Raw genomic sequence first — 27,045 nt, 5'->3', positions numbered from 1 at the left:
GTTAGGGTGAGTAGTCTAAAGCTCAACTTTCATTGGTTCGAATATAAAACCCGTACATGTTTGCAGGGTTTAACTATTTGTGGCTATTCGTAATGCTCTGAGGATATTACATTTTTATATGCAAATAAATACATGTAGAACAAATAAAAGAAACAATTATAGTGAAGACTTGAATCCGCATGTTCTGAAAACTTGTAATTTCCCATCTTTCAAAAGAGCACAAGCAGCAGCTGTTTTAAAGCACAAGTGCTTGAGCTGGCATGCCTTTGCTGGCCCGGGAGTGGTACGTGCGTACGCAGCCTGCTCTTTTTGGAAGCACATACTTGTGGCGCACTCCTCTTCGCTCCTGCAAGGTGGATGCCGCCACAAGCACGAGTATGTGCTTCGAAAAAGAGCAGAACGACGGCTAAAGGTCTCGTATGGATCGCATGCGCGCTGCGTAGGTGAGACCTAAAAAGGAAGGACGAGTGCGGAGCACAACTTTGGCCGGATGAACAGACAGAAAAGGGGGTTTACAGGAAAGAGCCTGGAGCTCACTCACGCGCCTAGCGGAGGTGATGGAAACCAGGAAAGCAGTCGTCAAAGTCAATAAACAAAGAGGGCAGTTGTGAAGCGGCTCAAAGGGAGCTCACATCAAATAGGTAAGAACCAGATTAAAGTCCCACTGCGGCATCACAAAAGGAACAGGAGGGAAAAGGGGAGTAATGCCTTTGAGAAATCTACTTACGACAGTGGACTTGAAAAGAGAGGGCTGATCAGGGAGCCTGAAAAAGGCAGAAATTGCAAAAAGGTAGCCCTTAATAGTGCCCAGAGCAGAGTCCTGCCGGGCCACAGAAAGAAGGAACAAAAGGACTTCCGAAAGAGGGGCAGAAAGGGGATCTACAGCCTTTGCTGTGCACCGTGCCACAAACTTGTTCCACTTGCAGGCATATACCGATTTAGTGGAGGAACGCCTGGCTGCCAGAATGATATCAGAGACTTCAGGAGGCAAGTCAAATGGAATCAACTGTCGCCGCTCAATCTACACGGAAGGAGGTGGAGGCTGGACAGGTTCGAGTGGAGGACTGTTCCCTGCTGCTGTGACAGAAGGTCCTCCTGAAGAGGCAGTCAGATTGGGGGATCCACGCTCATACTGAGTACCTCGGGATACCAAACTCTTCGAGCCCAGTCCGGGCCCACAAGAATGACTTGGGCCCCGGTCACGCCTGATTTTCTTCAGCACTCTGGGTAGAAGTGGTATAGGCGGAAAGGCGTACAATAGATCGCAACTCCACTCATGACGCCAAGGGTTGCTGAACGAGTGCCGCCTCGGAAATTTCAACGTGCACTACTGCTGACAGTGCGCGTTCTCTTCGGTGGCAAATAGATCTAACCAAGGCTCTCCCCACTGTTGAAAGAGACATTGCGCCACCTCTGAGTGAATACGCCATTCATGATCCATCATGCACCTGCAGCTTAGTTCGTCCGCCCTGGCATTCAAAGAACCTCCCCTTCTGGATCAGTCCAGTCAGGGGTAGCGACGGACAGAGCGGTGCCTCAAATACTGAGCAGGATGCCAGGTGAGATGAGGAGCACTCCCACATAAAGACGAGAATGGGCCCATTACTCCTGTGATATCGAACTACATTCAAGTTACACAGGTGACTATAGGTTGTAACGTACCAACCTTATCTATTTTTTGAGACCTTATATTTAGTTTTTCCAAGTTTTTCACATTAGATTGCAGTAGCGATTCCATCTGTTAAGGTCCTGACGTAAGCCTAGATTATTTTATCTATAGGCTGAAACATGTAGACCTGTCATTTATATTGATCTCCTACAGTTATTTTGTTAACACTGTATATGCACTGTTCTTATCATTGACATCAGGACAGCGTTTCTTAAAATTGTTGAGTGCCCTGATAGTCAATTTTAATATTCACTTTTTCACAGCTTTACTCACTGCACTGCAATTGCCATAATTTCCCACTTAAAATTACAACTTGTGTTTCATCACATAGAGGATCCTAGCGGTTTGTAATCTTGAGCCACTCAAAGTAGCTCCTTTCCACAATTTGGGAAGATTGTAACCTAGGACTGCGTAAAGCCTTGCAGTCAATAGGACATCCCAGATGATAATACATACCACTTCAGTGGATTGATTGGACTATCAGCCTGATTCATCAAGGAAGGAAACAGCGACTCTCAACTAGCGATTCACAGCGAATCGCAAATGGAAAGGCGCAGATCGGAATTCATCATAGATAGCGAGTAATCAAAGCGATTCGCACACGGGCGCTAAAATCGATAGCGAGAAAATGAAATCGCCGAAAAAGTCGCAAAAACCCAGATATTCCGTCTCTATTTAGCGCCACGCAAATCCACATTAGCGACATCTCGCCAGTAGCGAGAACTCACCAACGGGAAGTCGCTTTACGAGCGCCGTGATGACGTCGCAACCAGGAAGCAGGCAGTTGCCACACCCATTGTGAACTGCGAGGCTGACCGCGAGTCTGCAGCGAAACAGAGAGCTCCTACCGGGACACCTCCAAAGTAGCGCTAGTCACCCTTTAGCGACAGTAGCAATGACAGAGGAGACTGCACCAGGGCCCAGTGACACCGGGCGCAAGAGAAAGCTCAAGTTTACCGAGCCGGAGTTGGAGCACCTCATCGAGGGAGTGGTTGAAAACCACGCAAAACTCTTCGGAAAGGACTCCCGGAGGGTGCCAGAGATGGAGAGACGTCGCATCTGGCTAGGAATTTCTGCCAAAGTGAACGCTGTGGGCGTGACACACAGGTCACTGGACGAATTAAAGAAGAGGTGGTACGACCTCCGAGGTCGTGCCAAGGAAAGGGTGGCAGAGAGGCTGGGCGAGACATCTGGTACTGGGGGCGGAGACCCTACTGTCCCTCCCAATACCCCCATGGAGGACCGCGTGGAGGACACCCTCGAGACAGAGGCTTGCATAGGTGTCACCAACCTGGACTCATCCCGACCCAGCCAAGACAGCCAAGGTAAGTGGCATGCGACTGCGACCCTGTCCCCTACCAATGGCCATGGCCCTATAGCCTCCCATATGCATTCCAAGTCATACAAACAATGCACATGAGATCATGGCCACAAGCAATGTCGGACATGTAGACTGCCCATAATGTAAAAGAACCCCAAAGCAGCCACACGTAACCCAAAATAAGCTATCGCTAAGCTGTACGTGTGACAGATACATGGCATTAATGTAAGTCCAATTCCCCTCACAGGTGGCGGCGACTACAGCAGCGACAGTGACATGCTGCAGATCGATGAGTCAGAAGAGGATGCGGAGGAGGTGCCAACACCAACACCTCCTGCACCATCAGGCGTAGCCCCACACACCGCAGCCAGGCCAACACCAACAGCTCCAGCACCATCATTGGCAGCACCAATCCCTGCAGCCAGGGCAAGACATACAGCGCCAGCACCATCCGGCGCTGCACCTAACCCTGCAGCCAGGGCGAGACAAACAGCGCCAGCACCATCCGGCGCAGCACCTAACCCTGCAGCCAGGGCGAGACAAACAGCGCCAGCACCATCCGGCGCAGCACCTAACCCTGCAGGCAGGGCCAGACCAACAGCGCCAGCACCATCCGGCGCAGCACCCAACCCTGCAGGCAGGGCCAGACCAACAGCTTCAGCACCATCCGGCGCAGCACCCAACCCTGCAGGCAGGGCCAGACCAACAGCTTCAGCACCATCAGGTGCTGCACCTTTGCCAAGCACAACTCCACCACCCGTGGCACCATCTACTCCTGGTGCATCAACTGCGGTGACTGTGCACACACCCACTGTGGACAGCCAGCAGAGCAGCCATGTCAGGGCTTCCCACCATGACACATCACACAGCGGCAGGAGGGGGATGGCTGTGCGCATGCCAGGCATGAGCACTGAGCGCCGGATGCTACGCATTCACCAACAGCAGGCACGACGGCAAGGGGCCATCCAGCTGCAACTACATAAAATTGCCCGCAATGTGGCCAATGTGGGTGATAGGATTGAGCGCATGGCGGCAGCCATGGAGGCCAACACTGCTGCAGTTATATCGCAGCGCAACTCCGCCCGCCGACGCCACCGGCAGCTCCTAACGCGCCTGACAGCCTACACCCGCTCGAACTACATAATGGGGAATGCCACCTCCCAGCTATCACGACGGTGCCTGGCGCAGCAGCAGCAGCTGATACAATGTGTCGAGGATGTTGGACGGGTGCTGGAGCAGGTCACCACTGCCGTACTGGCACTCCATCCTACTGGTGAAGGCAATGTGGGGAGGGACGACACCAGTGAGTGCGCCTCCAGTGTCAGCAGCTTGTCTGCCTCAATGGTTGGCGTGTTACGCCGCAGCACCAGGCCCACTGCAGGGACACGTGCCGTCCCAGAGGAAGAGCCAGAGCGTCGTTTGGGGGCTGCGCGGCGGAGGCGCAATTGAGTTACTTGCAAGTTGCCTAGATAATGCTGATGATACAAGCATGTCCAGTGGCTAGTTAGGAGCAGTATGGCGCAATACTGCTGCAATATTATGAATGTAGACTTTACGTTATTATTGTGGATTTAACAATAATATTTATTCATGCAACATACATGGGCCTCCTGTCATTTTTTACATTGCCATGCAGGAGTGAATGTTGGGTGAGTGGATTGTGGCCTTCAGAAACTGTTCATAGTGATGTGGTTGCGCCGTCTGTGTCCTTCAGCAGGGTTCTCCCCGCGTGCATGCCGCACATGTGCTGGTGGACGGTCGTCCCCTTCAGACTCACTGCCAGAGATCTCTACTGGTATCCGGCGCTTGGTTGCAATGTTGTGTAACATTGCGCTGACAGCCACAATGCGGCAGCACACATCAGGACTGTAGTACATGGCCCCACCTGTCTTGTGCAGTATGCGGAACCGGCTCTTGAGTAGGCCGAATGTCCGTTCTATACAATTCCTTGTCCGTATGTGAGAAACATTGTACCGCCGTTGCTGTGGTGTAGCCGGGTTGAGGTATGGGGTGAGGAGGTATTCCCGGAGGGCGTAGCCGCTGTCACCTGCATGTGAGGAGCAGAGGGTGAGTGCCTGTGCTGCGCAGCTACATCATTGCAATGTGTAATTGTTGACAATGTGTACTTACCAAGTAGGTGTCCTTCCCCAAATTCTCCCCTGGCCAGTCGTGTGTGGAGGCCGCTGTGCCGGAATATAAAAGAGTCATGGGTACTCCCTGGGTACTGGGCCACGATGTCAGTTATGATAGTCTTGGCATTGCAGACCATCTGTATGTTGAGGGAGTGGTATGACTTCCGATTCCGGTACATGTACTCCGTCGCAGCTGGGGGGCAGATGGCAATGTGGGTGCAGTCTATGCATCCTATCACAGATGGGAAATGGGCCACATTGTAGAAGTTTAACTTTGTCAAGTCCAGTTCCTGTTGGCTGGTGGGGAATCTGATGTGTCGGTGTAGCTGGGTGAGCATTGCGTCAACAAAACTCCGGAGGCAGCGTGACATGGTGGGCTGGGATATCCCCCCTGCTGCGGCTACTATCCCCTGGAAGCTACCAGAGACCAGGAGGTGCAGGCTACACAATACCTGTACATGTGTAGGCACAGCATTGGTCTGCCTTGTTGGGTGCTGCATCAGGGGGTCAAGGTCGTGTACGAGTTGAATTATCATGGCCCCATTCAACCGGTACTTCGCATAGATCTACTCCCTGGTTTGTCCCAGCAGGGTGATCCGCTGGCGGAATATCCTCTCCTGTATTCTGCGTCTCCTCCGTGCTGCTCGCTGTAGCCTTCGCCGCCTGACCACCATGTACATTCCTGGCATTGTGAGACACCAACTGCTGCTGCTGTGTCTCCTTATGTGTGTTTGGTCAGCCCTGTCCCTGTTCCTGATTGGCCAACTGTTTTTCAAAATTTTCGCTAATCACTTTTATGGTTACCACCTGCTTTGGGTTGTCCTTAATTTGCGCGGCGCTAATGGAGATTTTTAGGTTTTTCGCTATTAGAGAAATTTCATGAATTCCGATTGCGCTAGTATTGCGAATTCGCTAAATTTATTCTCTAATTCCGTGCTTTGGCGCTAACCTACTGGGATTCTGAGAATTTTTTAGCGAATTCGCAATCTTTGTTTTGCGCTTTGGTTATTTTCTTCATGAATGCCGATTTGGGTAATTGCGGCCGCAATGGCATTTTCGCAGCTATTGCGCCCGCAATTTAGCTTCATGAATCAGGCTGTATGTCCTTCTGGTAGGGACCGTCTTGACCATCACAAATTTCGTTTTTTGGTTCTTGCTGTCTGAGAAGATTTGTTCTTGATTTAGACCAATGGTTTTTGTTTGTTATGTACCAGTTAGTTTGGGGGATTGAATTCCGTTGGGTCTCTAAATATTTTCCCAGGGACCCCCTGTTTAAATAGTTTGTGATATGTTCAAAGAACCTGCCAAGTGTTGAACCACCAAGGAAATGCCTTGATGTTCCAGCCATGTCCAGAGACGCAGAGCCTCCTGACATAGGGTCCACGACCCCACTCCGCCTTACTTGTTGCAGTACCACATGGCGGTGGTGTTGTCTGTGGACACCTGCACGACTCTCCCCTTGACAGAGGGAAGGAATGCCTTCAGTGCAAGTAGGAGCTCCTGAAGCTCCAAAAGGTTGATATGGAGCCTGGACTCCGCCGGAGACCAGAGGCCTCTGATCTCCACCTCTCCCATGTGGCTGCCCCATCCCAGGAGGGATGCATCCGTCACCACTGTGTGCTCCGGGTGGGGAAGGGAGAGTGATCTGCCGCTGAATCAATGCTGGTTTATGAGTCACCACTGCAATTGTTGTGCAGTTTCCTCCGAGGTCTGGACGTACTTGGACAGGTTCCCCTGATGCTGGGCCCAGTGGAACTTCAGGTCCCACTGCAGAGCCTGCATATGCCATCTGGCATGATTGGTCAGCAGGATGCAGGAGGCTAAGGAGGCCCAGCAGCCTCAAGGAAATCCTGACCGAAACCCAGGACAAGGGCCGAATGATTGGAATCGTAGCCCGAATATCCCTGACTCGCTGTTCTGGATGATAAACCCGAAGATGCACCGTATCCAGAACCGCTCCGATAAAGAGGATCTTCTGACAGGGAATCAGGTGCGACTTCGGCACATGGACGGCACGGTGAACTGAAAGTGCTCGCGGCCTACCGTGAACCGCAGGTAGCGCCGGTGGGCCGGCAGGACGGGAATATGAAAGTAAGCGTCCTGCAAGTCCAAAGTTACCTTCCAGTGTTGCGGGTCTAGGGCAGACAAGAACTGAGCAAGTGTGAGCATCTTGAACTTCTCCTTCCGGAGGAAGCGATTTACGTTCCGAAGGTCTTAGATAGGACGCAGGCCCTTGTCCTTCTATGGAACAAGGAAGTGGTGGGAATAATAATTCTGGCGTCAGAACGTGCTTGATGGCCCCCTTGGCCAAGAGGGACGCAACTTCCTGCTGGAGGAGTGCCAAGTGATCTCCCGACATGCGGTGGAACTGAGGTGGCATGACTGAGGGAGTAGTCTTGAAGGATAGGGAGTAGACCATTCGGACTATCTGTAAAACCCACCTGTCTGAAGTGATGGTGTGCCACTGGGGGCGAATCCTGCTGCCCACTGGCGATTGATGGGCCTGAAACACCGGACTAGGAAGGTTTGAAGGCAGTGGTGGCAGGGGTGGTGGTGGACTGACCCGCCCTCTGGCCACAGTTTCCCACACAGTGTGAATAACGGCCCAAGAGGCATGCAGTGTTCACAGACCGCAACCCTGAACTGGCAAAAGAGAAAATCTTCTTCCCAAACTGCTCCAGTTTCTTGGATTCTCTGTCCGTAGGTGCGGAAGGGAATGCGCTCGGGGACGCAGAGGATTGGACAACCAAGCTCTCAGGGGTAGGGTGTTGGGAGAGAAAAATGGGGTCGTCCGGGCTAGGGGAAGGCGAAGAGCGACAGCACTTCTTCAACTTCATGTGCTTCGTCTTACCTGACCCGAGTGCGAAAACTTCGTCGAATGATGGTGGAGGCTCCACGACCAGTCCCTCGACCTCCCACGGGACCGCGACCTTGAACGGCACAGAGCCGACTCCCGGGCCTCAAGCCACTGTCAGGAGCTATCCCGCAAAGTTTTCGGAGCCATGGCCCGGCAATTGGGGCATGACGTGGGGTCGTGGTCGCGCCCCAGGCAGTAGAGACACTCGCGGTGCAGGTCCATCACGGACATCATGCGGGGACAAACGTCGCAAGATTTGAAACCGGGCATTCCTACAGTACCAGGTGTCACTAGACTAAAAAAAGACAGAGACAAAAGTCCCCAAAAACTCCGACCTCTCCAGATCTGCGCTTGCTGGCGCGGAAAAAGAAAGCACGGACATCAGCTCGCGAGGGCGACGTCTAAGTAGCTGCCGCGACGTCATCCCAGCAATCACGCCGCCTACGATGGATGCGGAGCCGCACAACACCACCTTCCGACACACAGGGGTACTGCTGACAAATCTTCCGGATTCAGTCTGACGCCTGGGGGTAATTCTAAGGTAAGGAATCTATCCCTAACGAGTCTCTTTCAGATTTATAAAAACAATAAGTGCCAAAGGCCCAATGATTGGCTGAGAAACCTGTGACTGGCCCTATTGAACATCTGCTAGCTGACACCAAGGCTATGTAGTCGCTTTCGACTTAATTTCTTTTTTACTCACCTCTAGACACTCCCTGCCCCTTCAGCTCACTTTAGCAGGTTCCTGCATTCCCCCTTTATCACAGGTTTTCCTTCTTTCTCTCCCTCCCACTTGCCTGCGTATTTGTGTTTCAGTCTCTTGTTTAAGGGTCAAAGTCTGATGAGGAAAAATAAGTGTTGGTACCCAAAAATGAGTGCAGTTGGACCCCACCTGCAACCACCGGATGAAATGAAGTACTCAATATTTTGCTTCTTGGATGCCTCTTGGGTCCCTTTTGTTTTTTTATTCATACCCAATCTCCCACTTTGAAAGAACCAGGTTTTGTTTTCTTTTTAAATGCTTCCCTCTATACTTCCCTCTATACTTCTTTAGTCTTACAAGCACTCTGCTCCCTATCTTTCCCCAGCTGACCTGTCTCACACTAGTTCTGTCCATACATGATGGATAAACCTTTGAACAGGGTACACATCTCCTAAGAAAGCAAAAAGGCGACTTTCTTATCATGAAGTGTGGTGTACTACACAATATGCTCCTTATCTCTTCCTTCCCATTCAAATGACTACATACCACCAGCTAACTATCATTCAACAGATAACTGAATGGTTTGACCAGGTCATTGACTCATGAGTGATATAAAGCTGTGTATATAATGATGTTGAATACCATGATCACTCAAATATTCACTCATTTGCCTTGAAACAAACTGTGGACCATTGTCCGTTACTAACTCTTGCGGACAACTTCATCTTGCAAGAATTTCCACTAAAAACTCTATCACGTCGACTGACCTCATGTCTCTCACTAATTTAACTTCTGGTCATTTAGAAAACTAGCCAACTAGCACTAAAGCATACTAGCCTCGTAATGCAGGACAATTATAAGGACCAGTTATGTCCACCCATTATGTTCAAGCTTCTGCAAAAGCCTGTGTGGATAAATACTCCACATAATGGGCAATACCATCACTACCTGTGATTTGTCAGGACTATTACATGCTACAGAATTCCTCACAAACCTCTCAACATTTTTATCCTTAACCGGCCACCAGAAATTGGCTCTCGTCCTACTTTTCATTGCAGATGTGACACCATGCCCTTCTTGTAAAAGTTTTGCAACTTCCCACTCTAGCCAATAGGAATCATCAACTTGTCAGATCTTATAATCAAATCAGATAGGTCTGACCATGCTAGTTAATATTTCCAATCTCGGGCATCTCATGAATCTCCTCTGGGCAGAACTTTCAACATGTACTTCTTGTCACCAAACCCTTTTCTGTTTCACCAAATCCATTGTGCTTTGCACATGTGGGACTCCTACAAAACAACTGATGGTAAATGAAACATACTGACCTGCTGTCTCTATGCCCATCATGCTTTATAGACAGCTACCTTCCTGGCCTTTTCGTCCATCTATGTATCTGTCTCGTTTTGCCCGACCCTGACCTGCACTGCTTCCCTTTCGTTGCAGCCCCTTTTTCACAAACCCTTCCACTGCCAATTTTCCACTTAATTCTGCAATACCTTAACATTTCAAAACATACTATTTTATCTATAATTTTCTTTAATGATTTATACTCACTGGAAGCAACTTGTGGTTTTCGGGAAGGTTGTTGGCCAAGTTCTCTAGTCCATCATAGTCTTCTAGCATATAGTAACATTCAGCCAAACGTTCTTGATTCCTTCCTTGCACATAATACTGCACAGCATTTACCCTAAGAACAACAGCAGATTTTTAAAGCAAACTATCTTGAAAAGGCAAGTTGGAGGTTTTAAAATACCACAATTGCAGCACAACTGTTTTACAAACATGCTATTAACTTGGAAAGTTACTTAAGTGTATATTTGTTTACCTGATTATACAATATTTAAAAACCTAATGTGCATTTTAACCACAAATATGAAGGACCTTTCAAAAGATCGATTTTTGTATGCATCAAAATAATAGTATCTGAAGACGGTAAAAGATTCACTAGACAAAGAGGCTTTAAGAATGCAACTCAATTAATGAACCATTTCATGAAGTGTAGCAGTAATCGGATGAGAACATGGCAGAGCCCGCTTTAAGAAAACCTAGATGGTGGCATGAAAAGGACTACTTGTTCCTTCTCCCACACAGAATATTTTGGATTGTCGATGGAATACCACATTCTTTATTATTTAGTCAAGGATTAGAATCCATGGACTTGTCATTTAAAAAAAATAATCATATTTTACCTCTAACTGATGGCAGGAACAGACCCACACAACTGTATTAAGCTTTCACAAGCATTCCACACACATCACAAGCCATCAGGAGGAAGCACAAAACCACCCACATCTAAGAAACAAGCATTAGAAATGCAATCGGGCTCGGATTTATTTGAGTTTGAGCTAATGGCATTGTAAATGCCAATGTCTTTTTGCCATGTGTTATGGAGTGTGTGCATGTGGTGTGTAGTGGAAGTATCTTGGTTGAATTGTAATTTTACCAATGGTGGCATGCTGTGCTTTATATGAATATGTTTAAAAGTAAAGTGTACCATACTGCGATTGCTTGGTGGAAAAGTGCACTGCCGGCTGGAGGTGTGTGTGCCTGGTGGAAGGGTGCACTGACAGCTGGTGGGTGTGTGCTTGGTAAAAGCGTGCACAGATGGATGATGGTTGTTGGTGTTTGTGCATGGTGAAAGCATTCATTGACGGCTGGGGGTGTGTTGTTGTGTGTGTTGTTTTCTGTGTGCTGGTGAGTGTGTGGTGGTGAGTCTGTGGGGGTGAGCCTGGGGAGTGAGTGTGGTGGTGAGTGTGTTGTGTTGAGTGGTGACAAGTGTGTGGTGTTGAGAGACTGAGGTGTGTGGTTTGTGTGTGCGTTATGTGTGTGTGGTGTATGTGTGTGTGGTGTTTTCTGCACACTCACACACTGCCCCTACACATTCACACACTGCTCACCCGCACACTCCCAATGTCACCCTGCATAGTCACACACTGTTTACCCTGCACACTCATTCTGCACACTCACACAATGTGCACCCTGACACACTGTCTCTGCAGTCACTCTGCACTCACTGTCACTCTGCACTCACTGTCACTCTGCACTCACTGTCACTCTGCACTCACTGTCACTCTGCACTCACTGTCACTCATTGTCACTCTGCACTCACTGTCACTCTGCACTCACTGTCACTCTGCACTCACTGTCACTCTGCTGTCACTCTGCAATCACTGTCACTCTGCACTCACTGTCACTCTGCACTCACTGTCACTCTGCACTCACTGTCACTCTGCACTCACTCTGCACTCACTGTCACTCTGCACTCACTCTGCACTCACTCTACAGTCACTCTGCCCTCACTGTCACTCTGCACTCACTGTCACTCTGCTGTCACTCTGCAATCACTGTCACTCTGCACTCATTGTCACTCTGCACTCACTGTCACTCTGCACTCACTGTCACTCTGCACTCACTGTCACTCTGCACTCACTCTGCACTCACTGTCACTCTGCACTCTACAGTCACTCTGCACTCTGCAGTCACTCTGCACTCACTGTCACTCTGCACTCACTGTCACTCTGCACTCACTCTGCACTCACTCTACAGTCACTCTGCCCTCACTGTCACTCTGCACTCTACAGTCACTCTGCACTCTACAGTCACTCTGCACTCTACAGTCACTCTGCACTCTACAGTCACTCTGCACTCTACAGTCACTCTGCACTCTACAGTCACTCTGCACTCTACAGTCACTCTGCACTCTACAGTCACTCTGCACTCTACTGTCACTCTGCACTCACTGTCACTCTGCACTCTACTGTCACTCTGCACTCACTGTCACTCTGCTGTCACTCTGCACTCACTGTCACTCTGCACTCACTGTCACTCTGCTGTCACTCTGCACTCACTGTCACTCTGCACTCACTGTCACTCTGCACTCACTGTCACTCTGCTGTCACTCTGCAATCACTGTCACTCTGCACTCACTGTCACTCTGCACTCACTGTCACTCTGCACTCACTGTCACTCTGCACTCACTCTGCACTCACTGTCACTCTGCACTCACTCTGCACTCACTCTACAGTCACTCTGCCCTCACTGTCACTCTGCACTCACTGTCACTCTGCTGTCACTCTGCAATCACTGTCACTCTGCACTCATTGTCACTCTGCACTCACTGTCACTCTGCACTCACTGTCACTCTGCACTCACTGTCACTCTGCACTCACTCTGCACTCACTGTCACTCTGCACTCTACAGTCACTCTGCACTCTGCAGTCACTCTGCACTCACTGTCACTCTGCACTCACTGTCACTCTGCACTCACTCTGCACTCACTCTACAGTCACTCTGCCCTCACTGTCACTCTGCACTCTACAGTCACTCTGCACTCTACAGTCACTCTGCACTCTACAGTCACTCTGCACTCTACAGTCACTCTGCACTCTACAGTCACTCTGCACTCTACAGTCACTCTGCACTCTACAGTCACTCTGCACTCTACAGTCACTCTGCACTCTACTGTCACTCTGCACTCACTGTCACTCTGCACTCTACTGTCACTCTGCACTCACTGTCACTCTGCTGTCACTCTGCACTCACTGTCACTCTGCACTCACTGTCACTCTGCTGTCACTCTGCACTCACTGTCACTCTGCACTCACTGTCACTCTGCACTCACTGTCACTCTGCTGTCACTCTGCACTCACTGTCACTCTGCACTCACTGTCACTCTGCACTCACTGTCACTCTGCACTCACTGTCACTCTGCTGTCACTCTGCACTCACTGTCACTCTGCACTCACTGTCACTCACTGTCACTCTGCACTCACTCTGCACTCACTCTGCACTCACTCTGCACTCACTCTGCACTCACTCTACAGTCACTCTGCACTCACTGTCACTCTGCACTCACTGTCACTCTGCTGTCACTCTGCACTCACTGTCACTCTGCACTCACTGTCACTCTGCACTCACTGTCACTCTGCTGTCACTCTGCACTCACTGTCACTCTGCACTCACTGTCACTCTGCTGTCACTCTGCACTCACTGTCACTCTGCACTCACTGTCACTCTGCACTCACTGTCACTCTGCTGTCACTCTGCACTCACTGTCACTCTGCACTCACTGTCACTCACTGTCACTCTGCACTCACTCTGCACTCACTCTGCACTCACTCTACAGTCACTCTGCACTCACTGTCACTCTACACTCACTGTCACTCTGCACTCACTGTCACTCTGCACTCACTGTCACTCTGCACTCAATGTCACTCTGCTGTCACTCTGCACTCACTGTCACTCTGCACTCGCTGTCACTCTGCACTCGCTGTCACTCTGCACTCGCTGTCACTCTGCTGTCACTCTGCACTCACTGTCACTCTGCACTCACTGTCACTCACTGTCACTCTGCACTCACTCTGCACTCACTCTGCACTCACTCTACAGTCACTCTGCACTCACTGTCACTCTGCTGTCACTCTGCACTCACTGTCACTCTGCACTCACTGTCACTCTGCTGTCACTCTGCACTCACTGTCACTCTGCACTCACTGTCACTCTGCACTCACTGTCACTCTGCTGTCACTCTGCACTCACTGTCACTCTGCACTCACTGTCACTCACTGTCACTCTGCACTCACTCTGCACTCACTCTGCACTCACTCTACAGTCACTCTGCACTCACTGTCACTCTACACTCACTGTCACTCTGCACTCACTGTCACTCTGCACTCACTGTCACTCTGCACTCAATGTCACTCTGCTGTCACTCTGCACTCACTGTCACTCTGCACTCGCTGTCACTCTGCACTCGCTGTCACTCTGCACTCGCTGTCACTCTGCACTCGCTGTCACTCTGCACTCACTCTGCACTCACTCTGCACTCACTCTGCACTCACTGTCACTCTGCACTCACTGTCACTCTGCACTCACTGTCACTCTGCACTCAGTCTGCACTCACTGTCACTCTGCACTCAGTCTGCACTCACTGTCACTCTGCACTCAGTCTGCACTCACTGCCACTCTGCACTCTCAATCTGCACTCTCCACTCTCAATCTGCACTCTGCACTCTCAAACTGCACTCTCAAACTGCAATCTGCACTCTGCACTCTCAATCTGCACTCTCAATCTGCACTATCAATCTGCACTCTCAATCTGCACTCTCAAGTCTCATACTGCACTCTCAAACTGCACTCTCAAACTGCACTCTCAAAATGCACTCTCAACTCTCATACTGCACTCTCAAACTGCACTCTCAAACTGCACTCTCAAACTGCACTCTCAAACTGCACTCTCAATCTGCACTCTCAAACTGCACTCTCCACTCTCAAACTGCACTCTGCACTCTCAAACTGCACTCTCAAACTGCACTCTCAAACTGCACTTTGCACTCTGATTCTGCACTCTCAATCTGCACTCTCAATCTGCACTATCAATCTGCACTATCAATCTGCACTATCAAGTCTCATACTGCACTCTCAAACTGCACTCTCAAACTGCACTCTCAAACTGCACTCTCAAACTGCACTCTCAATCTGCACTCTCAAACTGCACTCTCAAACTGCACTCTCAAAATGCACTCTCAAAATGCACTCTCCACTCTCAAACTGCACTCTGCTCTCTCAAACTGCACTCTCAAACTGCACTCTCAAACTGCACTCTCAATCTGCACTCTCAAACTGCACTCTCAATCTGCACTCTCAACTCTCATACTGCACTCTCAAACTACACTCTCAATCTGCACTCTCAAACTGCACTCTCCACTCTCAATCTGCACTCTGCACTCTCAAACTGCACTCTGATTCTGCACTCTGATTCTGCACTCTGATTCTGCACTCTGATTCTGCACTGCCCGTAGTCCCATCACACGCAGGCGGCTATGCCCGAAAACAAATGGAAGCGCACTAGCTGGTAAAACAGTCCTGAGGGTTAATGCTCCTGCTGCTGAGGTATGGGTGTAGCCTGCAGGTCTCAGGGAAGAATCCAATGGACAAACATAGGTGAGCGACTGTACATTCTCTAAGCTCCGTGTTTAATTTGCAGATCACACCCTCGTATCCGGGTAAGATAGCTCAGTTGGTTAATGTTGCTGCAATCTTTGTATATTCACGAGCCAACAGGGTTGAACGTGTACAAGTTAAAGATCCATGCGAATTGGGCCTCTTATTAGTGACGTGTCGGGCTGTAAAGGATGCCATTGGTTCTCGACGGAGGTCACAGAGGGTGAATGTACCAGTGACCGCGATCTACGACATTAAAGGTGAAGCCCCTCAGGCTCGGTCTCATGACTGGAACAGAGACGCCCCCTTTCGATTCCGTGGGTGATGTGTGCAATATATGGATATATATATATATATATATATATATATATATATATATATATCAAAGCTCCTGCTTGGTTTGGTCAGTTGAGGAGCACTCGCACACCGGCACAGGGCTTCAAGTATAGCCCCCATAAACGGTACAGGAACGCCTTCCAGTTGATCCCCTTTCACAGTCCTGACAACATGTTCGCCGACGCGTTTCGAGATAACACTCTTCTTCAAAGGCTAATGATGGCAGGAAATCAGCACCGCCCAGGAAAAGTCTCCATTTATGCGTCATGGCGCGCCCTCTGATGGGCTGATCTGTATAATGCTGCGCTGAGCATTATGGGAGTTGCAGTCTTGGGCAGAAATATGAATGTTAGTAAGTGCTTCAATAGACTGTTGGTACATTAAAAGCTCACAGATGAGCCTCCGCTGGTATGCGTGCCTTTATCCAGTGTCGATGTGCCACGATAGGGGCTGTTGTATACACACCCCTGTACCAACAGTCAATGCTTAAGAAATACTAAAGGATAAAAATAAAAACGTGCTTTCTATTAATTTGAGATCATTCTCAGATTTGCGCGATTTTAAAATGGACAAGTAAGCAGTAATCGGGTCGTTGAGCAGAGCATAAAACGAGGGGCAAACATGAAATGATTTTTGCAAAATAGGTAAACAAAATTCACTAACTTGAGAATAATCCTCACAGCCACTATCTTATTCTAGAGTGCTACAATTTCGTCTTGATAATTTCGATAAACGAGCCTTTGGGTGACTTTTAGCTAGCGTACAGTAGTGTCAGCAGTTGAAAAATCATCTATCGACAACTTTCTATGAACGTTGTTTCGGTTAACAAAAAGTATCAGAAGCCACAAAAACGATGTCCGTTTTAAACAAAGCATCAGCTTGTGTGCAAGAGCAACTCTGCGTGCTACAACTGACTTGGAAGAAAATGTGTTAATTTTATACAAATCAAGTGCCCTCCACAACATTTAGAGGCAGACCCAGCTGACCTCTTGAAACCACTGCATATCAAGGAAAAGAGTTAAGGGTTTGGCAATGGACAGAACATGCATTTCTCAACCACACAAGACTATGGGCAACCAGTCAAGTAAGAAGCATTGGCATACCCAATAGGGCTCACCTTTGGTAGGTGCAAGTAGTTTTTTGTGAATATGAGTGCCAAGTAATATTTTGCAAAATGTCCTGTTAAGGAATTATTTTTTACCAATTGTAGCAGTTTACAGTTGTAGTGTAGTTGAAGGCCTATTAAAGGGAGTTTGTGTTGGCTAGTGCTTAGTATCTATTATAATGCATTTACATCAGGGCAAAGCAGAGTCACCAAACCTAAAGCATAAATAGCTTTGCAGGGTTGAGGTTTAAAACCTGGGTCTTCTGCACCCTAGGGAGGTCACTGTTCTCACTAAAGAGAAAGCCACCCACCTTTTGTGCAATCGCATAGAAAACAACATGTATTGGACCAGAGAACAGCATGACAACCTTATTTTCCTAATATATATCAAAGTCAAGATGTCATGGTCAGTAAAACTGGAGATCATACAGCATGGACTGGTGGTGCTGGTCCCCTGAGGGGCTGAGAGTGGAAATACAGGAAATGAAAGAGCCAGAGGAATGGATCAACAGATGGGAAGGGCAAGGGAGAGAATTCACTAAGACTAGCAAACGATGTAGGCATGGGAAGTAGAGGATGTATGGGTGGAGGAAAGGCCAAGGCCACGTGGGAGATAGAAAGTAACTGGGCAATATAAAGGAGGTACAAGAAATGGAGTAGTGGGTTAAGAAATGGTTGTGAGGTAAAAAGGCTGAGTGGGTGGGACGGAAGGGGTGGTTGGGGCTGGGGGCTGGACGGAAGGGGTGGTTGGGGCTGGGGGCTGCAGAGTGGGAGCGCTAGACGGGAGAGATGGAAGAAAGGAGCCCAGGCTGGAGTCAAGGATGGAGGGAAGAGCAGCAAAAGAAAGAGGACGAAGCCTATTATTAACCGTCCAAGTGGCCTGCCAAGAGAGAGGGGACAGATTGATGTAAATATTCTGGGCACTAATGTACCCATTGCTGGAAAGACTAACATTCCATGCATCCTATGGATTTTATGTGGCAATGCTTGTCATGTACACACAGTGGCTTGTGCAGCAAGACGGGAAGCAGGAATGGGAAGGAGGGCGGGGTGGGGGATGCAGGGAGGGCACGTTGCTCCTGAACATTGAGCTCTGCTTTTAGGACATGTGAGGAGTGGAGAAGAACACAATGTGCTTGCACGGAGCATCAGAGCACAGACAGCATTGGGGAGGGGCGAATAGAGCAAAGAGGAGGGTATACCTGTAGCAACAGAGGAGGGGCACAACTGGCCGCCCTGGGCCATTACATAGAGCAAAAGCTGGTGAACGGGGGGGGTGCATCGCCTGCAGCGAGGGGAGGGGGGGGGGGGCTGAGGTGATGTAGCAGGGGCAGAAGGAATCGCAGGGAGCATGAATCGCGGTGTGAGGTAGAGGGACGGGGGGTGGGGCGGAGCTAGCTGGCATCGGGTATTACTAGTAGCGGAGAGGAGAGAGTGCAACCAGCGATGGCAAGAAAATAGGAGGGGCGGGGGGAGAGTAGAAAAGAAGGGAGGAGGTGAGACGAACTAAGAAAGGAATGAATTGCACACTTAGGATGGCGAGTCTCTTTATACAAGCTGCAGCCAAAGTGCGAAAAAAGGTATGTGAAGGATTTACAACGAAGTGCAACATTAAAACACACACAATGTGTTCACAGCCTGTGTTTTTTGCAAAGTTCGGTGTTGGCCTCAATTACGAAACCAAAAAAACAAATATAGCTTGGAGTTGCAGTTCGGTTTACCTTACATGAACTTTGAAATAAGAGTTGCGTGTGGAAGCCCAGTCTGAACTGGAACAGTTTAGATCAGCAAGGGGTGTGTTCCATCATGGTGAGGATCCGAGTTTGTGATCCGAATGAGTGAGGCTGATGAAGCCCTTTCCCGGCCTGGCATGCAGCAGCTGCGCGCTGAGCGCTGCTGAATGGTGAATGCGCCCGGCCATCTGGATTCACTTACGGAGGCACCCTGACAGCTCCTAATTATAATTAATGTACTTCTTTGCGCGAGCACGAACGAAAAATGCCCAAGATGGCGGAACAAAACTACATTTACCCTATCACTTCAAGCCTATTAAAACGACAACACAACGAAGACGAATCACTGGCCAGATGACAGAACACGCTAAGGAATGTGTGGAATTTGTCTCGCCAAAGCCCTAGGAGATACTTTTTTTTCTCTTCTTTAACATTAGGATCTCGAAACTCCTCCCACTTACGTGGGCGGAGGCCTCGCCCTAAAAAAAGATGCTGCTGTAAAAGAGCATTGCAGGAAAAGTGCTTAGACAGAATTACTGTCTTTCCCACCCAATCAAGATACTCGGTCAAATAGTTTATTCATGAAAATGGTCCACTAAGGTACAGAATACTCAACCGAACGGGTATATGCAAAGCAATTTGCGAAAGAAGTGATGGTTTGCTTTCAGTTAAAGTAATGTAGTTTAATTTCTTGTCTGCTAGATAAGTCATAGAAGGAAGTATGTCTTCAAAATTAGTGGCAAGGAAGGTCAAGTTGTCATTCATCTCACCTAATATAAAAAAGAATGTTATGTAGTCAATCATCATGTTGATTAAAGACAAGAGGGAAATATATATATAATTCATATCTAGACCCCAACGCAGACGTTCCCAAATACTGCTGTGAGCGGAGTGGTAAGCTGAACTGCAGAACTTCTTAATTTATTATGGAAATGCAAAAAAGGCAAGAATCTTATTGAAACAACTGAGATAGCATAAAAACCTTGGAAGAGCCAACTTAGCAAAATGTGTAACATACTGCCTTCCATATCCACATTGGCTCCCTTAGCATCTCAGTCCTGTGTATCAGATTCGTATTACTGGTTGGCCATAGAACCCTCACCAATGTCAATCACATCTATACTTACTCACTATACACCTACACATCTATGCTTACTCACTTCTGCACTGCCAATCACATCTATACTTACCAAATGCTAATTGGTTGCTTCACTGTCAACAAAGATCAACATTAGACACAGCTAATGCCGAACCCCATTACAGAGAAAAACTATCAACAAGCATAAAAAATTCTAATATGGCATCTTTGCAGAAATGTAAAAAATTAGAATTGAAGGATCCACATTCATATGGAAGAAAAGGGAATCCAAATATATTTTGGTGATAACAAATTGGGTTCTCATGAGTCACCCCTGCCCTTTGCAGAGACAATTTGGCATGGACAGTCAAGAAGGTAATACATTCTTCAGGTTGAAGGTAGTAGCCTCCCAGGTGGGCAGTCTCACTAAACAAGACCTTTCCAATATATTCCAAAACTTGGAAATCTAGGGTACAAAGTGTCTAAAGAGTATAACATTCCAAAAATGTATCATTGTAGCACAAAGAAAATGGGAAGAATGTGATTAGCACAATCGTAACCCCTTTACACAAGCAATATGACCGCTGATATGAAATTCACTGTTCACTAAAACAGGTACTGCCGGTCTAGTCCAAAAAGAAAATGCCTGCTATGACCCAGGTCTCATATGTGATAATTTTTTCTTGCATCACAGGGAATCCATGAAAAAACTCTCTCATAGGTTAAATACATTTATATGGAGACGAGCATACACCCCTTAAGATGAAATGGCAACTGCTAATTAGCCACTATTATCTACAGCAAATATTCCGAAAATGGTATGGGTAGTATATATTTCTAACATGTTGTTAAATATGTGCTATGAATAATAACGTGTTATTTACACGTTTATGGAAATATACCTGCCATTCATACATTGAGAACAATTTACATTGTGTACTTTGCCTAGGCTTTTCAGAAACATGAACATTTAAAGGGTACAAGCTAATGTACACTTGAGGGGGGTTGTTACGACTTTAGTTTGCAGGTGATTGTGTTTAACTCCATGTTGATAACTCACTAAAAAAATGTAACCAAAAAAACTATAGAGGCAAAATAAATTATATTTGTCTAACGTTTGCAAACAAACCCTTACTATTTAATTTGTATACTGATCTGGGAGAATTTGTTCTTATGGCACTAATGAGCTTTAATTGGCATCATCCAGAACCAAGATTTCAAACTCAGCAATACACGGGAGAGTGACAGAATTAATCCCTTAAACTACGACAAGAAGTGGGCATCCTGAGGAAGACCTAATAATGTATTCTTTCTTGTACAGAATGCAAGAACTAGTACTGATAATCAGTGGAAAATCACCAATAATCTAAGCATTCTTCGTGTAGCCAGAAGGTGTAAAAGGGGTATTGGTTACCATTACTACAAAGGGTTGGATCTTTAGAGTCTCCTAATGGAGGGGTACATATGTTTGGCACTGTTTGTGCAAAACAATACACGGACAACGGCTTTGAGAAGTAGGCTACAGTCTTGCTACGAGATATAAGCAGGTTTCATGAAGGTGAGAATGTGACCGAGGTATAAAAAGCACTTCTCTCTTACCACCCACTGCCACAAATAACTGATTAGGGACAGAAATGAAATAACTGTCAACCAAAAGCCTAAAGTCAGTTGCAATTAGTATAGCAAATTAACACTGAAAGCAAACCGTTCTTTACACCAGAGAATGGCCCCCTGCAATATCGGTACTAAAAAAATAAAAAGTGAAACAGAAACAAAACTGTTGTTTAGAGAAGACAAGAATGGCCTGTACCCTATGAAGGATCCACGGTTTCAGACGTATGCTACTTTGGTAGTGGAGTGGAAGCTGAGGGGTCAAAAAGTGAAATCTAATTCAGTCACTTCCACAGGTCATAAACAACAATGGTAATTCAATACTGTATTCCTCTACTACTCACCTCAGCATATACTTCAGATGAACACACATCCAAAAGATGCAATGGCCCTGTAATGAGTCTTAAAGAGCCACATAGCCCTATCCAGGAACAACTAATTTCTAGGACATAAAAGATTTCCTGAAAAAACACTGGATACATTCACCCAGGCCTTTACACTAACGTTGTGTTGTAATGATTGTATTGTTTTACTCTGTGAGTCGAGTGAGGTCACGCTACTCACAGCCTTATTGTAATGCTTTCTCTGATCATTCTCGAGCGTTGGCACTCCGCTGTTGAGGTCTCCCCAGTAACGCTACTCCTGAACTCCAGTCCTGGGTGTACCATTTACCGGAATAATCCTACTTCAAATCAATCCTGCCCACAGTGTGTGTGTCTTCAACAACTTGGCGACGAGCGGGATCTTTTCCGCACCCACCGCCATATGCTGGCGTTGTACTCGTCATTCCACGAGAGAAGCTTAATACAGCCTTCTACACTTCAGAAAACCCAGCGCAACTACTTTAACTTGGCCCGACTCTTCAAGGTTGGATACATTTATTTAATTTACTTTCCGCTTTCACTAGAGCTTTCTACTCACAGAGACGATTGTGGATTCATTATATGACAGTCAAAGATAACACTTCAGAAAAACATTTCAAGGAAGGCACATGGATCCTATGATGCTCAGCTTCTGCACCCATCTTGTACACCCATCCTAGGCTTTCATCTTCGGGATGAGCAATCAGTGGCCATATTACAGAGTTATTAGGATCAGCATTGGCCGATCTAGTAGTTTCACCCCTTCAGATTATGCTAATAACAGCTGTGCTTCACAGAGTCCTTTCATCAAATTTTTAATTTTTCCATTATCTTTTAAAAAAGCAATGCTAAGCACAGAATATATAGAACTTTGAACATAAGAATCAAAGCATGTTTACGAAATAAAGAGAACAATTTTAAAGTGGTGAAATCCAGTTTTACAAAGTAAATATTGAGATGAGAGGAATAGCACCAACTTGCATAAAGGCAGGAAAATCCATGGAAAACAAAAACAACCTTTGTTTAAACATCTCTAGTAATAAAAAATCAATATGTTCACTACACACATTCTACCACCCTCCAGGGGATAACCTCACCTTCAAAGAACACCTCATGGATATTCTAGCTACAAATGACGGTCAACAAAATATTCAAATATTTTCGGGTGACTTCAACTACCACTGGGATGACCAGAATGACCATGGGGTCAACAGCCTCATAGCTTTCCTCTTAGATGTTAACCGTAACCTAATCTGTAACAGCCCCACACACGACAAAGGCTCAACCCTCAACCTAGTAATCTCCAAAGTTGACTCCACTCAGCTTGAATCAATCAATCAATTAATCAGGAAATTGTAAGCGCGCTACTCACCCGTGAGGGTCTCAAGGCGCTGAGAGGGGTGGTCCGCAGATCTGTTTAAGCGAAGAGCCAGGTCTTGAAGGTCTTCGTGAAGGTGTTCAGGGAAGGGGGCGTGTCTGATGTCTGCCGGTAGCTTTTTCCAGGTCTTGGCTGCAATGTGAGAGATGGATCTCCCACCTGCTCTGGCTTTGTGGCTGCGCGGGGTTTCGGCCAGTGCGAGGTTGGCAGATCAGAGGTTTCTTTTGGGTACGCGGAAGTTGATTCTGTCATTGAGGTATTTGGGTTTGTTGTTGTGTAGGCATTCGTAGGCATGAGTGAGGATTTTCAAAGTGACTCTTTTCTCCATGGGGAGCCAGTGGAGACTTCGTAGGTGTTGGCTGATGTGTTTGTCTCGGCAGTGGTGTTCTGTATTGTCTGGAGTTTACGGAGTAGGGACTTGTTGATGCCGTCGTAGAGTATATTTCCATAGTCCAGTCTGCTGGTGATGAGGGCGTGGGTGACGGTCTTCCTTGACTCAGGGGGGATCCACTTGAAGGTCTTGTGGAGGATGCAGAGGGTGTTAAAGCAGCTGGAGGTCATGGCGTTGACCTGATGGTTCATGGTGAGTTATGAGTGGAGTACGATGCCGAGGTTCTTGGCGTGGTCTGAGGGGGTAGGTGGGCTTCCGAAGGTCGGCCACAAGGTGCTGTCCCATGCAGAAGGGATGGTACAGAGGACATGGACTTCATGCAGCTGTTGGTCATCCAGACTGCGATGTCTTGCATTTCTTTCTGGAAGTTGCGTTTGGCAGTGGTGGGGTCTTTGGTGAGGGAGAGGATGAGCTGGGTGTGATCGGCGTAGGATATGATGTTGAGGCTGTGTTGTCTGACGATGGCTGGGAGGGAGGCCATGTAGATGTTTGATTTGATTTTATAATTTATACAGCGCACGAATGCCCGGAGGCGTTTTGGCGCCAGGGACAGTAGGACCAAATCGTTATAATGCCCATTACGCATCAAGTCCATTTGTGAAGAGCCAGGTCTTCAAAGCTGGATGACATGAGCGATGTGCTACTCTTAATAGGACTTGTGAGGAGGTTCCAGATTTTGATTGTACCCACTAGGAAACTTCTTCCTCCCCAACAAACCTGCTTGAACTTAGGTGTTTGCAGCAAATTGGCATGAGATCTAAGACTCCTGCCTGGTGTATACCATTTCAGATGCGTCTTCAAAAACTGCGGGGCAATGCCTTTTAATGCTTTAAAGGGCAGGCATTGCGATTTAAAAATGATCCTTTTGGCCACTGGAAGCCAATGTAACCCTTCCAATATATGCGCAACCAGCTCATGTCTGGGAATATCAAGTACAATCTTGCTGCTGCATTCTGTAGTCTCTGTAGTTTCAGCAACAGTTGTGCTTGCAACCCAACATTAAGAGCATTGCCATAGTCCAATCTGGACAAAGCGAGGGCTGTGACTAATGTCTTCAGTGCCTCACGAGGGATGAAAGGACGGATTTTCCTAATCATTCTTAAAATAAGCCAAAAGGTAGAAGTTAGCTTATTAATCTGAGCACTGAATGTAAGCTTGTCATCAAAGACAAACCCCAAGTTCTTAACCTTAGAGACTGGGATGGGACAGTTGCCCAGACTATCAGGCCACCATTTTAACGACCAAAAGGAAGGATTGGGGCCTAACAGCATAACTTCTGTCTTTTCCCTGTTTAGTTTAAGACAGTTGGCATGCATCCATTCATTTACCTGCCTCATGCAGTGATTGAAACATTCAGCTGTCGCTTCCAGGTAATTCGAGACCGACACCACCACCTGTGTGTCGTCAGCGTAAGAGATAGCGGAGAACCCACATGTCTAATAATAGAAGCCAATGGCGCCACATATACGTTAAAAAGGGTGGGGCTAAGTGAAGACCCCTGCGGTACCCCACATGGCAGTTTGAATAGTTTAGAGGCAGCATCTCCCAGTTCCACCGAAAAGGTTCTGTCAGCTAAATACAACGACAGAAGCTTCAGTGAGGGCTCATTAAGCCCCATCTCTGCCAATCTACTAGCCAAAATCTCATGATTTACGGTGTCGAAGGCCGCCGAAAGATCTTACAAGATCAAGGCGGCCTTTCCCCCTGCATCAAGGATTATCCTAAGTTCCTCAGCTGCCATGACTAACCCTGTCTCAATCCCATGGCCTTCCCTGAAGCCATATTGGGTGTGGTCCGCAGATTTTATTTATTGATAAATTCTGTAAGCTGGATATTTAAAAGCTTCTCTAGCACCTTAGATGGAAGGGGAATCCTTTAAATTGGACGATGCTAGGCTCCTTTGGGTCTAAATTACGCTTCTGTTTTCCAGGTCTCTGGAAAAATACCCGATTGAATTATCTTAGTGAACAATACATTTAATTGTTCACTGACGAGATCCTGACACATATGATAGACTTTAAGGGGACAAGGATCTGAAGGGGCTCCTGACTTCATGTTTCCCACCACCTGGATGATCTGATCTAACGGAGGGGGAGGGGGGTGGGGGAGTAAATCCTGCCTTAGTTGTGTTGTTACCCACCCCTAATTTTGCCTGTGTCTGGAGGGGTGTTATAATTGTCTTTAAAGGTTTTATAGACTGAGGAAACTTTATCAGTGAAGAATTTTCCCAGAGTATCGCAAAATTCGGGGCTGCTCGTCACAGGGCCTTTTTCTGAAATGTTGGCTAGTTTTTTCACTGTGGCGAAAAACACCTTTGCAGAGTTTTTAGCTTCTCGAATTTTTGTTGTGGAATAGGTACTTTTATCCTCCATGATCATCTTCTTATAAACTGATAATGACTGAGCATACTCAGCTTTCCTGTCTTGCTCATAGCTAGCTCTCCACTTTCTTTCGGCTCTCCTACAAGCCTGCTTTTGTACTCTAAGCTTTTCTGTAAACCATGGCTCTGACGGGGTTAATCTTTTAGAAATAAAGGTTTTTTTCGGGCCACGATGTCAACGGCTGCTTTGACCCAAGAAGATAGTCTACACGCCGCCTTATTGGTATCAGATTGGAGATTGGTTTAGAGTTCAAGAGTGAATCTTGAAGAACTGATCTACTTATTTTCCCCACACTTGGTAGGTAACCAAGGCTGGCGTACCTGCAGGCTTATACTGTTGTTGGAATGCACTAAGTGAGAACATTATCGCTCTATGATTTGACCACACTACGGGTAACACCTCAATGATTTTAATAGTGGAGATGGAGGTAAAAATCCCGTCTAATGTGTGGCCAGTGACATGTGTCTCCTGTGTAATGATCTGAGTCAAAGAAAAACTGGTCATTGTATCAGTCAGTGAGGTCGTACTCCTATCCCCACTTTTCACTAGATGGTAGTTAAAGTCTCCAAGTACCGTATAGTCTGGTCCACCTAGACTAGACTCCAAAAAGGGACTGATGATATTTAGAAGGGGGGGCCTATATAAAATAAGGCCATTTTGAGTGTAATTGTCAGTCAGCGGAATCTGAAAAGACAGAGTTTCGCAGTCCGCAGAGCTCCCTGCTGCGGATCCCACCACTCGCAAACTCTTTAAAAATGATCGCTCGTCCCCCACCCCGTTTGAGCATTCTGTCTGCTCTAATAATTTTAAAACCCACCGGGAAAGCAAGAGCGAGCTCTGGCTCAGATGACTCATCTGCCCAGGACTCAGTTATAAATGCAAGGTCAACCCCATGAGTTCCAATTACCTCAGCCACCTCAATATTATGTTTAACCAACGACCTAACGTTAATTAGTATTCCTTTAAGATCTGAGATGGTATTTTTATGGCCAGTATTAACTGGGTTTCGCGAGAATGTGAGAGCCTTAATTTTAGAAAAGCTC

At 47.3% G+C, this 27,045-nt stretch overlaps 1 protein-coding gene across 1 annotated transcript in view; it reads right to left on the bottom strand.

Moving 5' to 3' along the window:
• Positions 1 to 27,045, bottom strand: part of WDR35 (WD repeat domain 35) — a 501,592-nt gene that overhangs the window by 145,940 nt on the left and 328,607 nt on the right. The window contains exon 22 of the mRNA XM_078647744.1: positions 10,240 to 10,372. Within this exon, the coding sequence (XP_078503870.1) occupies positions 10,240 to 10,372 (133 nt within the window). The remainder of the gene's footprint in view (positions 1 to 10,239; positions 10,373 to 27,045) is intronic.

Source organism: Lissotriton helveticus, chromosome 6, assembly GCF_964261635.1.
Source record: "Lissotriton helveticus chromosome 6, aLisHel1.1, whole genome shotgun sequence".
NCBI classification, from domain to species: Eukaryota; Metazoa; Chordata; class Amphibia; order Caudata; family Salamandridae; genus Lissotriton; species Lissotriton helveticus.
This window is presented reverse-complemented; position numbering and strand designations above follow the sequence as displayed.